At 37.5% G+C, this 12,204-nt stretch overlaps 1 protein-coding gene and 1 pseudogene across 2 annotated transcripts; both read right to left on the bottom strand.

Moving 5' to 3' along the window:
* Window positions 1-629: 629 nt before the first annotated feature.
* Window positions 630-7,563, bottom strand: LOC110209641 (all-trans-retinol dehydrogenase [NAD(+)] ADH7-like; annotated as a pseudogene).
* A 991-nt stretch (window positions 7,564-8,554) lies between these two features.
* Window positions 8,555-9,136, bottom strand: LOC110209670 (transforming protein RhoA-like). 2 transcript variants are annotated; one of them, XM_020988274.1, is made up of 2 exons: window positions 8,981-9,136; window positions 8,555-8,728 (listed from the first exon to the last, which is right to left on the bottom strand). In XM_020988274.1, exons 1-2 carry the CDS (start codon window positions 9,134-9,136, stop codon window positions 8,555-8,557), a joined length of 330 nt encoding a protein of 109 aa, XP_020843933.1. The 2 variants fall into 2 exon arrangements, with proteins under 2 accessions (XP_020843933.1, XP_020843932.1); XM_020988273.1 differs by having other exon boundaries at window positions 8,555-9,136.
* Between the last annotated feature and the right edge of the window lie 3,068 nt (window positions 9,137-12,204).

Raw genomic sequence — 12,204 nt, 5'->3', positions numbered from 1 at the left:
ATGTATTTTCCTTGAAATTTTGATCCTTCTCAAACTCACAGGATGATGTAGGATTATTGTTGACTACAGCAATGTAAACCTAATCTAAGGCTTTAGTGAATATCTAAAAATACTTGTTGGTGGATGAATGAATGAATGAAAACTTTCAACTAGTATATCTAGCCAGCTCCAGACCATGCTTCACATTGCATTACCAGGACACTAGGATTCACCTGATACAGACATCTTGTCATTTGCTTTGCCACCAAGAATCATCCCTTCTCCAGTTTTATATTTCTTGTTCTTGCTCGGAATAATAATCATATCAGTACTACCATTGCTACTGGAAATGGTGTGACAATCCACTTACTATCTCTTTAACTCAATGAACCAAGATGCACCCTTAAGTATGTTAACACACTGTAGAAGAATATAAGGGCAGGAACTCTCTCACTTTTGGGTTTGGATTTCAAGCACCCAGCACAGTGCCTGCATATAGTAGATTCTTACTAAATTCTTCCTGGCAAATTGATATTAATTAAAAATACAAACACAGCTTTTGTCTGAGTCATATCTGGATCCTAAGGACTCTCTTAATGAATTAAACTATTGGTCAGACTTGAACTAAGTAGAACATTTAGTCCTCGTTCTCAGATTCTCCTTTCTACATACTGATTGCTCATTATGGTTTCAAGGTGTCCAGCGGCCTCAAAGGTGCACCCCATGGAATTGTTAGTCATTTCCTTCAGGACTTCGCTGATGGACTTTGTGTAATCCTTAGGGTTGATGCACTCAGTGGCTCCTGCAGCCATGGCCCTCTCAAATTTGCGAGGGTTAATATCAATTCCAATGATCCGGGAGGCACCGGCTGCTTTACAGCCCATAATAACTGAGAGGCCAATTCCTCCCAGCCCAAAGACAGCACAAGTAGATCCAGGGGTGGCCTATAGTGATGAAAAAATGCAGGACCTTGGTAATTAATGATTGATTCAACAAAACTAGGACTGCAGTAAGTCTGGAATCTTGGGAAACTTGAAATCTAGAGCATAACTAGTCCATTGAAGCCACTGATGAACCGATGGTCCAATAATAAAAATAAATAACAATTAATAATGATAATAATAGAATCTAAATAACACTTTAAGGTTTGCAAATCATGTTATAAATACCACTTCACATTTGATATTTACAACAACCCTTGGAGGTAGGTATTGTTATGATCCTTATTTTCAGCTGAGGAAACTGAGGCAGAGAGAGGTTGGATGACTTTTCCAAGGTAACATGGCTAGCAAAGTGTCTGAGGCAGAGTTTGATCTCAGGTCTTCCTGATTCCAAACCCAGCACTTCAGCCACTCACTGTGCTACCTAGTTGAGAATGATAAGTACTTTGAAATGATTAGAAACAGGCAGTTCAGAGATTAGAAACGTGGCATCATTACATCTTCGACCTCAGAAATTTTCATGGAAAGAAATCCATACATAGAGGTGTTTTTCAGAGGGAATTCGTAACCACTTTGCTGTTACAAGTCACCTTACTTAGATAGACAGTGATAACGCCTCCCTACTAAAAGAATGCGTTGGTTTGGAATCCACTTCGTGTTTACACAAACACGCATTTTATTTCCCCCAGTAGAAGGTGAGCTTGTTCAGGGCAGGGCTGGTTTCATCGCTTCTCTTTGTATGCCCAGGTCAAGCGCAATGCATGGCATAGAGTACCCCTTGTTGTTATTGTTGTTAAGTCATTCCACTAGGTCCTTATTGATTGCTCAATTGATCGATTCTGGATTGTCATAAAACTTCAATGAATCCATGAGCTTAATAATCTGGGTATTCTCATGGTGCAAATCATAAACCACCCATAACTAATCATTCAGTAGAATTCTTGTCCATATCATTCTCATAGACTATACAGAAAAAAATCTGTGTAACGTATTAGAGGACTTCTAGATCTGTTAACATTCATTGGGGACCAGCACATTATTCCAATTGTCTGTTATCCTTCACTCTCACATCAAAACTTGCATGCCTTCTTTGCCAATCACAATCTTTTTGAGTGTTATCTTTTTACACCACTTAATGAATGTACTTGAACAGATTCAACAAATTAAAGTGCGGTAAATGTTGATTAAGCAGCTACGACATGCAAGACACTGAATAGAGAGTTTGGACAGAGGTGGGGAATGTATGGTCTCCAAGCCACATGTGGTCCTCTAGGTCCTCAAGCCTGGCCCTTTGACTGAATCCAAACAAATCCAGATTTGTTCTGTGAAGTTTGGATTCAGTCAAAGGACTGCACTTGAGGACCTAGAGGGCCACATGTGGCCGTGAGGCTGCAAGTTACCCACCCCTAGCTCTGGGACAATGGGAAGCAAATGATATTTTTTATCATTTTGAGCAATGAATAGGTTATTTATTGAGTCATGCTAAGACAATTTTAAACCTTACATCAGCAGTGAATAGCCACTAATTCTGAACCAGCTACAAAGATGGTTCAGAAATAAACAACTAGAACACCCATAAGACCATAAGTTTTTAGAATAGCCCCAGGAAGACCCAATAATGAGATTTTTTAAAAGCTTGAGCTATATTAATACTGTATAGATTGCTCTACAGGGAGTTTTGAAACCACATTGTATCTAAGGAATAATTTTCTGCTGTCATTGTCCTGGCCTAATGTGAAAATTGTCGGAAGATGCTACTTGAGGCACTCACGAAATATAATTTGTTTCACCCTTAAAGTGTCAGTATACATTTTACTTAATGAAAATTATTTAGGGTGTGTTCTAATCAAAACACATTCCAACTTAATGGGACTCAAACAAAGGAGATGTTGCTGTTTTTCTACTTATTTTCTGTACCTTATTTCTAGCTTGCAGCAGAAAATTCTGGCAGGTATTACGCTATTAGAATATGACTTCTGGGAACAGGGATTAACTTTCTTCTTTATTTGTTTTCTTCATGATTTGCATTTTGTAAGTGCTTGATAAATCTCTATTAATTCATTCATTCAATGAGAGCATTTCTTTTGTGGCAAATAAGAATCCTTTGAAATCACTGATGAAACATGTTAGAAATCGTACCTATGTCTACATGGTGCCAAAATCAAAAGAATTTCACATTATTTGAATGTTTTTGTTTCCAGCTATGATATATTTGTAGAGCCAAAGCATTCTGGATGATTAATTGGTTGTTTCATTTTTCATCCAGGTGTTTGGTATGATGCATACAACACTTGCATGTAAGGTGTGTTTTGGAAAAGGTTTTTTAACCTCTGCACCAATCTTCAGTATTCCAAGAAAAGCATCTTTCCTCACCTTGACAGTCCTCATTGTAGCCCTGTGGCCAGTGTAGAGTATGCAGCCCATTAAACAGATCTTCTCAGGAGGAACTTCAGCATCAATTTTAATCACTTAGTTGTCCTCCACCACTGTGTAGTCAGTGAAGGTACTGATGTTTAAGAAGTGATAGACTGGCTTCCCCTTGCAGGTAAATCTGACGATTTACTTCAGACAATACTCTCTTTCTGAAAAAACCATTCAATGCATCAAAGGCACTCGTAAATTAATTCAGCTCTAATGTTAGTATAGGGACAGTTAAAAGAAAGTCTCAGTAAGAATGATAGATACTCATGAAAGCTTCATACACAAATTGCCATTAGGGAGTATACAGGCAGAGCACGTCCCACTGTGTGGGAAGCAGAGTGGGATGACCTTGTCTCCTAAAAGAAAAAAGATCCTGGTGTAAGATATTGCCTAGAAATAACCTTTCAAAATAGCCAAAATTGTAAATATTTTTGAGCATCTACCATGTGCATGTGTGTGTGTGTGTGTGTGTGTGTGTGTGTGTGTTGATACACAAAAGTAAAAAATCTGGTTTTGGTCTGCAAAGAACCACCCTGTGGAGACCTCAAAATCAGTGAGCGTAAGGTAGCCCTGATGACGATGTCCATCAACTGGGGGAATGGCTAAACAAGCTGCGCTACATGATTGTAATGGGATGTTATTGTGCTTTAAGACATGCAGGATGCTTTCAGAAAAACCTGGAAAGACTAACATGAACTGATGCAAAATGAAGTGAACAGAACCAGGAGAATGTCATATACCATAACAGCAATATTGCTTGATGAAGAACTGGGAATGACTTAACTATTCTCAGCAATACAACGGTCCAATACAATCCCAAAGGACTTAATGATGAAATGTACTATCCACCTCCAGAGAGAGAAGTGATATTGATTGAATACAGACTGAAGCATGCTATTTTTCACTTGTTTTCTTTCATTCTTATTTTTTTTATTAGAATCTTTTTCTACAAAATGACTAATATGGAAATGTTTTACATGATTGCATATGTATAACTTGTATCTGACTACTTACAGTCTCAAGGAGAGGGGAGGGAAGGGAGGGATAGTATTTGGAACCCAAAACTTTAAAAAAATGTTAAAAATTGTTTTAACATGGGGGGGTTATATATACTAGCCCTGAGGGAGTGGTACACTATATTATAGGAGCTATACAATTTTCAGTATTAAGAATATAATTTTCCAAGGGTCACATAACAGAGGCAGGTTTGAACATAGCTCATCTTTTTTTGTTAAATTGATTTATTTTGAATTATCAACAATCACTTCCATAAGCCTTTGAGTTTTAAATTTTTCTCCCTCTCCCTCCCCATCTCCCTTCCCAAGACAGCACACAATCTGATATAGGCTATACATATACATTCCTTTTAAATATATTTTCACATTAGTGATATTGTAAGTAAGAATTAGAACCAATAGGAGAATTAGAACCACCAGAAAGAGGAAATAAAACAACAGAAGAGAAAAAATAGCAAATAGTATACTTCAATCTGCATTCAAATTCCATAGTTCTTTCTTTGGATGTGGATAGCATTTTCCATCATGAGGCCTTTGGAGATGTCTTAGATCCTTGTATTGCTGAGAAGGGTTAAGCTTATCAGTATTAGTCATTGCACAACATGGCTGTTATTGTGTACAATGTTCTCTTGGTTCTGCTCATCTCACTCGGCATCAGACCATATAAGTCTTTCCAGGTTTTTTTGAAGTCAACCTGCTCATCATTTCTTATAGCATGATGGTATTCCATTACACTCATATACCACAACTTGCTTAGCCATTCCCCAATTGATGGGCATCCTCTCACTTTCCAATTCTTTGCCACCACAAAAAGAGCTGCTATGAATATTTTTGTACATGTGGGTCCTTTTCCCATTTGTTTGATCTCTTTGGGATATAGCCCTAGAAGTGCTATTGCTGGGTCAAAGGGTATGCACATTTTTATAGCCCTTTGGGCATAGTTCCAAATTGCTCTCCAAAATGGTTGGATCATTTCACAACTCCACCAACAATGCATTAGTGTTCCAATTTTCCCACATCTTCTCCAACATTTATCATTTTCCTGTTTTGTTATGTTGGCCAATCTGACAGGTGTGATGTAGTACCTCAGAGTTGTTTTGATTTGCATTTCTCTAATCAATAGTGATTTAGAACATTTTTTCATATGACTATAGATGGCTTTAGTTTCTTCATCTGAGAACTGTTTGTTTATATCCTTTTATCAATTGGGGAATGAGTTGGATTCTTACAAATTTGACTTAATTCTCTATATATTTTAGAAATGAGGCCTTTATCAGAGGCACTGGTTGTAAAAATTCTTTCCCAATTTTCTACTTTCTTTCTAATCTTGATTTCATTGGCTTTGTTTGTGCAAAAACTTTTCAATTTAATGTAATCAAAGTTATCCACTTTGCATTTCATAATGTTCTTTATCTCCTGTTTGGTCATGAATTCTTCTGTTCTCCATAAATCTGATAGGCAAACTATTCCTTGCTCTCCCAGTTTGCTTACAATATCAGTTTAGATTTAGATACACTATCTAAATCAGAACATAGGTCATATTTCTGCTGAAGCTGGCACTATACTATCTCTGATAGTCATATCAGTACTTTTATGTGGTATCAAAGAACTAGCCATAAAATAGGTGTCTACTGATTGGGGGAAATCCTTAAACCACTATGGCATATCAGTGTGACAGAATATAATAATGCCTTATGAAATGACTATTTGGGATACAGTCCTAGAAGTGCTATTGCTGGGTCAAAGGGTATGCACATTTTTATAGCCCTCCAAAATGTTGGGATCATTTCACAACTCCACCAACAATGCATTAGTGTTCCAATTTTCCCACATCTTCTCCAACATTTATCATTTTCCTGTTTTATTATGTTTTGATTTGCATTTCTCTAATCAATCAAAGAAATACAGTAACATAGGTGTTAAGGAGGGAGTTTCTTCCTCTTCTCCCTTCTCCAACCTCAGCTGATAGAAGGCCCAGATTGTAATTGGGTGTTAATGATATGTTAACTAGGTTTTAGAGATGAGTCCCAACCCTTTGTCAGATGTGAGTACTTCTCTTATTGAGTCAAAAAAGGAGCAAAGTGATTGAGTAAACAAATTAGCTATACCTCTGGGTACTTTAAATATCTAAGCTGTGGATGAATGCAGAATTCCAGACTTGGAAATCTGAACCTGACAGGTATTTTTGGAAGAGATTGAGGATTAAGGAGAGAATGGAGGGAGAATTTGTTCACTTTCTACCCTGTACCCCCAAATTCACCTTTGCCATATAACTTTGAGAGGGAGCTACTTAACCATTAGGAGACACTAAATCCTGCAAGAAGCAGAGAAACACACTCCAGACAGATGCGGTTATAGTGTTAGTTTCCCAAGGAGGGAATATTTTCAAGGAAAGTGACCCCTAGCAGCAGAAAAGAAAGTAGGACCAAGAAGGGCACCCTGCCCTGAGAACCCATTTGAGCAATCTGCCCAAAAAGATGTTGAACCTAATGCTGTAGAAGGACCCTACGAAGGGAGAAAGGATTTCTCTGCCAGGAGAAGTACCAGGAGAAAATATAGACTTGCCTTTGCCACATGTGTGTCCTACATGTGTAACATACTGCCATTACACTCTAGGTATGAACCCACTCTTTCCATAAATATTGTGTCTATTTGTGAGAGAGTGTGCCACAGGTTTATGAGGCAGAAGGGTGATGTTTTGTAATCACTTTTCGTACCATGTTATTTGTGGCTGATTGTTAATGGGAAAAAATACTGTGGGGGCTTGTAACCTATAGTATTCAGAGTGTGGATTTAAAGGGTCTAGCACCCAAAGTGTCTGCCAACCTTTGGGGAATGCCCAGATGTGGGTGCTGCATTGTATGAGCTGATACAGAGTAGGGAAAAAAAAAACAGACCTGGAGGAATACCATAAAAACTACAATGAAGTAATGAAAATTATGGTTTGTCCTTTGTTTTCAGAGAGGACCAGTGACATCATAGGGTGATATCTTGACTTGCACCAGAATTGGATTTAAGTGAGGCAGAGTTGCACACAAAACCATCAGCTTCACTCCCTCTTCCAGAATCATTGAAGTTCAGTTGGCAAGACAAAAGTCAGGATGACTGGTCATGGCCCAGGGTTCAGTGGATGACCTTGGCATCTTTTATGTCTGACCAAGCTCTAAGAGCTCCATAGTGCCCGCTTCAGATGTCTTCACGGCCATTGGAACAAAGTGTTCTCATCCACTCACTCCACCGGTGGAAGTCTTTGGATGTTTGTGGTAGACACCCCTCCAATCCGCTGGCAGATTTAAGACCTGTTGGTTACTCAACCTGGTTTATCCTGTCTGCCAAGACAGTTTATTGGGGTGTGGCTGTTGCAGGTGCTACAGCTTCTTGGAGCCACAGGTGAAAGGTGGGTGAAAGGCAAACAAGCAGCCCTGAAAAGGGCTGAGCAAGTCCTTACACCAGAGATGTTAGTCCTCTCTGAACACCCCTCAACACCCCAAATGAAAACACCCTGTAACGGGAAGTCAGTCTCTCAGTATCTATAAAAAAAAAATATTGGTCATGGAGAACACAGAATAAAATATACCTCCTTCATCTTGTTAGAGACTAATGGGGCAGACTGCTGCATTCATTGTTAGATGTAGTCATATTTGTTTAACTTTTTCTGTTGAGGTTGGAGATTGAGGTGTATCTAGAAATGACTATGATATGGAAAGAAAAGGCATCAATAAAACTGAATTTTATGAAGAAGATCCCTATTTCAGGAATTAGGGTGATATATTTGCATTCTTTTCATTTAAGGCTTGCATCTTGCTTATTATTTACAAGTCTCAGGTGATTCTTAAAATTTTTTTGTGTCCCAGACACCTTCAGCTGCCCCATGGACTCTCTCAGAATAAGGGGTTTTTTTGTAAAAAAAATTCATGATATAAAATTCATAGAGGATTACAAAGGAAAGCTGGTTGGGAGAATGATGAAGGTTATTGAGTAATGTCAGAAGGCCCTGTGGTATGCACAGATGTAACAGACACAGACTGTCATTAAACAATCATGGTTGGTTTCTAATTACTGGTGGCAAGATGATTTCTGATTTGTCAATCTCTTAAAGTAAATTATAGATAAATGGAAAAGGCCAGTAAGCATACACTACGATTAATAAACAACACTTTAAAAATTAACCTAGTGAGGCCTTGGGCTTTCCACTGCTTACAAGACAAGGCACTCAGACTTTTTCTTTCCATGTCTGGCATGCAAAGCCACTCTTGTGGCCATTTCAAAAACCACCCTCACACCCTCTTTGGTCTTTGCTGAACACTCCATATACCCAAATGCCCCTATCCGATCTGCCATATCTCTGCCTTCTTCAGGTTTCACTGGCTCCTGCTTCTTCTTGGCCAGCTCATGTCTTACATGCTCATCATTTTGAAGATCCTTCTCGTTCCCAACCAGGATCATGGGCACGTTGGGACAGAAATGCTTCACCTCTGGGGTCCACTTGTCTTGAACACTTTCTAAACTCTCAGGGGTAACAATGGAAAAACATGTAAGTACAACATTGGTATCTGGGTAGGAAAGAGGTCTGAGGTGATGATAATCTTCTTGACCAGCTGTGTCGCACAAAGCCAATGCCACCTGTTTTCCATCCACTTCAATGTCTGCTACATAATTTTCAAACACAGTGGGCACATAAATGTCAGGGAATTGATCTTTGCTAAATACGGTCAGCAAGCACATCTTCCCACACTCATCATCACCAACTATAACCAGCTTTTTGCAGATGGCAGCCATAGCTTAGACGGTTCACGAGTCCCCTCTGCGCGGAGCAAGCTGCCACGTTCTAGAATTCAGAAAGTTTTTACACAAGAAACCAGCGGGAACGTGCGCAGGCCACAGCAGTCCATTTCTATCCTTCTTGTGCGCAGTGCAGTTTATATTTTAAGATGATTCTCTTGTTACAAATATATCAGTGCTTCTGTGTTGAGGTTTTTGCCTACAATTTAGCAATTATATGGATTATGACATTCAATTAGATGGATAAGCTAGCCCATAAAAGCTCATTCATCAGTACACACATGCATGTTCATCTGTACACATGTACATACAGACATACACGTATAATATGTACATTTGACACAGAGACTGCATCAGTTAATTCGCATCAAATAGGAAGAGAACAGGTTGAATAGTTTCCAAAATGTTGCAATCTACTTTAGGAACCTCAAACTTTTATCAGCAAAAGTCAATCTTTTTAAAAAAAAATTGTAAGTAAGGAATAGAATGCCAGATGAGTAGTAAGGAAGACTTGAGTTTCCATTCCACCTCAAGATACTTACTAGCAGTATGACTCTTGGAAAGTCACTTAACGCTGGGTATACCCTGCTTCACAAGGCTCTGTCCTGGACCCTCTCCTCTTTTCTCTCTCTCTCTCTCTCTCTCTCTCTCTTTCTCTCTCTCTCTCTCTCTCTCTCTCTCTCTTCTTCTCTTCTTCTTCTTCTTCTTCTTCTCTTCTTCTCTTCTTCTTCTTCTTCTTCTTCTTCTCTTCTTCTCTCTCACTCAGCAGTCTTATCAGCTCCCAAGATCTTTTTGCAGATCATTCCCAGATTTACCTATCCAATCCCTTTTAACATCCTGAACTCTAGTCCTGCATCAGAAACTGCCTTTCCCAAATTTCTTCTTTAAGTTATATTTTTATTTATTTTATTAAATATTTCCCAATTACATGTACATTTTTCAGCATTCATTTTTAAAATGTTGAACTTCAAATGATTACCCTCCCTCCCACACCTCCCCAATCTTTTGAGAAGACAAACAATATGATATCAATTATACATGTGAAGTTACGCAAAACATATTCCCTTATTAGCTATGATGCAAAAGAAAACACACACAAAAAAAGGAAAAAAAGAAAGTAAGAAAAATATAGGTTTCAATCTGCACTCAGAGTTCATCAGTTCTCTTTCTAGAAGTGGATAGCATTTTTCATCATGGGTCCTTTGGAATCATCTTGGATCATTTTCTTGATTAGAGTAGCTAAGTCACAGTCAATTATCCTTACAATATCATTGTTACTGTGTACAATGTTATCCTGGTTCTACTCATTTCAATTTGCATCATTTCATATAAGTCTTCTTGGTTTTTCTGAAACTATCCTGCTCATCATTTCTTGTAGCATATTAGTATTCCATCATAGTCATATATAATTACTTGTTTAGCAATTCCCCAATTGGTAGGTATCCTCTCAATTTCTAGTTCTTTGCCACCACAAAAAGAGCTGCTGTACATATTTTTGTATAAATAGGTCCTTATCCCTTTTTTTTTTTATCTATTTGGGGTTCAGACCTAGCAATGGCATTGCTGGATCAAAGGGTATGCACAATTTTATAGCCCTTTGAGCATACTTCCAAATTGTTCTCTGGAATGGTTGGATTAGTTCACAACTTCACCAACAATGCATTAGTGTCTCAGGTTTTCCACAGCCCTTCTAGAATTTGTCCTTTTCCTTTTCAGTTATGTTAGCCAATCTCATAGGTATGTATTTCTCTAATCAATAGTGATTTAAAACATTTTTTTTCTGTAACTATTGATAGCTATGATTTCTTCTTCTGAAAATTCTTTGTTCATATCTTTTGACCACTTATCAACTGGGGGAATGACATTTTTTCCCCTGTAATTTGTCTAATTTCCCCATATATTTGAGAAATGAGGACTTTATCAGAGAAACTTGCTGCAATTCCCCCCCCAATATCCTGATTTTCTTCTAATTTTGGCTGCATTAGTCTTATTTATGCAAAACCATTTTAATTTCATATAATCAAAATCATCCCTTTTATTTTCTGTGATCCTATCTCTTGTTCCATCATAAACTCTTCCCTTATCTATAGATTTGAGAGGTACAATTTTCCCTGCTCCCCTAATAAGCAATTAATATTTCTCCATTGTTTAGCTGTTTTTATTTATGTGAAGAATGTTTGTAATTGTGTTTATATGGTCCCTGGGTTTGTCTTGGCAGGTAGACTCTCAAGTATTTTAAAATATTCACTGTTATTTTAAATGGAATGTCTCATTCTATCTCTTCCTGCTGGACTTTGTTAGTAGTACGTGAAATGCTTATGATTTATGTGGATTTTATACCCAGCAAATATCTATTTATGACATCACTCTGTATGTGTAAATCATCTATCCATTTTGACTTTATCTTATTAAATGGCATGAATGTTGGTCTACGCCTAGTTTTTGCCAAACTACTTTCTAGTTTTTCTAGGAATATTTTCCCACAAAATGTTGAATGTTTGTTCCCAAAACTTGGATCTTTGGGTTTATCAAATGCTAGATACTATGGTCATTTACTACTATGTATTTTGTACCTAACCTATTCCACTGTTCCTTTTTTTTTTCTTAGCTAGAACCAAGTTGTTTTCATGATTATCACTTTGAAATTATATCACTTTGAATTATCTTTTGAAATATAGTACTGCTAGGCTGCCTTCCTTCATATTTATTTCATTGATTTCCTTATATTCTTGATCTCTTGTTCTTCCAGATAAATTTTTGTTTTGTTTTGTTTTGAGCTCTATAAAATAATTCTTTGGTAGTTTGATTGGTATGACACTGACTAAATAAATTAACTAAGGTAAAGTTGTCATTTTTATTATATTGGCTCAGCCTACCCACAAGCAATTAATATTTCTCCATTGTTTAGGTCTGTTTTTATTTGTGTGAAGAGTGTTTGTAATTGTGTTTGTACTACTTCGTTGGTAGTATATGAAATGTTTATGATATATGTGGGTTTATTTTATGCCTGATATTTTATATCCTAAAGTTGTTAATTGTTTTAATCAGGTGTTTCCTTGATTCTC

This window comes from Phascolarctos cinereus, unplaced genomic scaffold (genome assembly GCF_003287225.1).
Source record: "Phascolarctos cinereus isolate Bilbo 61053 unplaced genomic scaffold, phaCin_HiC Scaffold_9;HRSCAF=440, whole genome shotgun sequence".
NCBI classification, from domain to species: domain Eukaryota; kingdom Metazoa; phylum Chordata; class Mammalia; order Diprotodontia; family Phascolarctidae; genus Phascolarctos; species Phascolarctos cinereus.
Note: the sequence above shows the minus strand (reverse complement) of the source record. Positions and strands in the feature narration are given on the sequence as shown.

Coding starts and splice junctions, on each gene's coding strand:
- LOC110209670 (XM_020988273.1), bottom strand. CDS start 9,136: ATGGCTGCCATCTGCAAAAAGCTGGTTATAGTTGGTGATGATGAGTGT.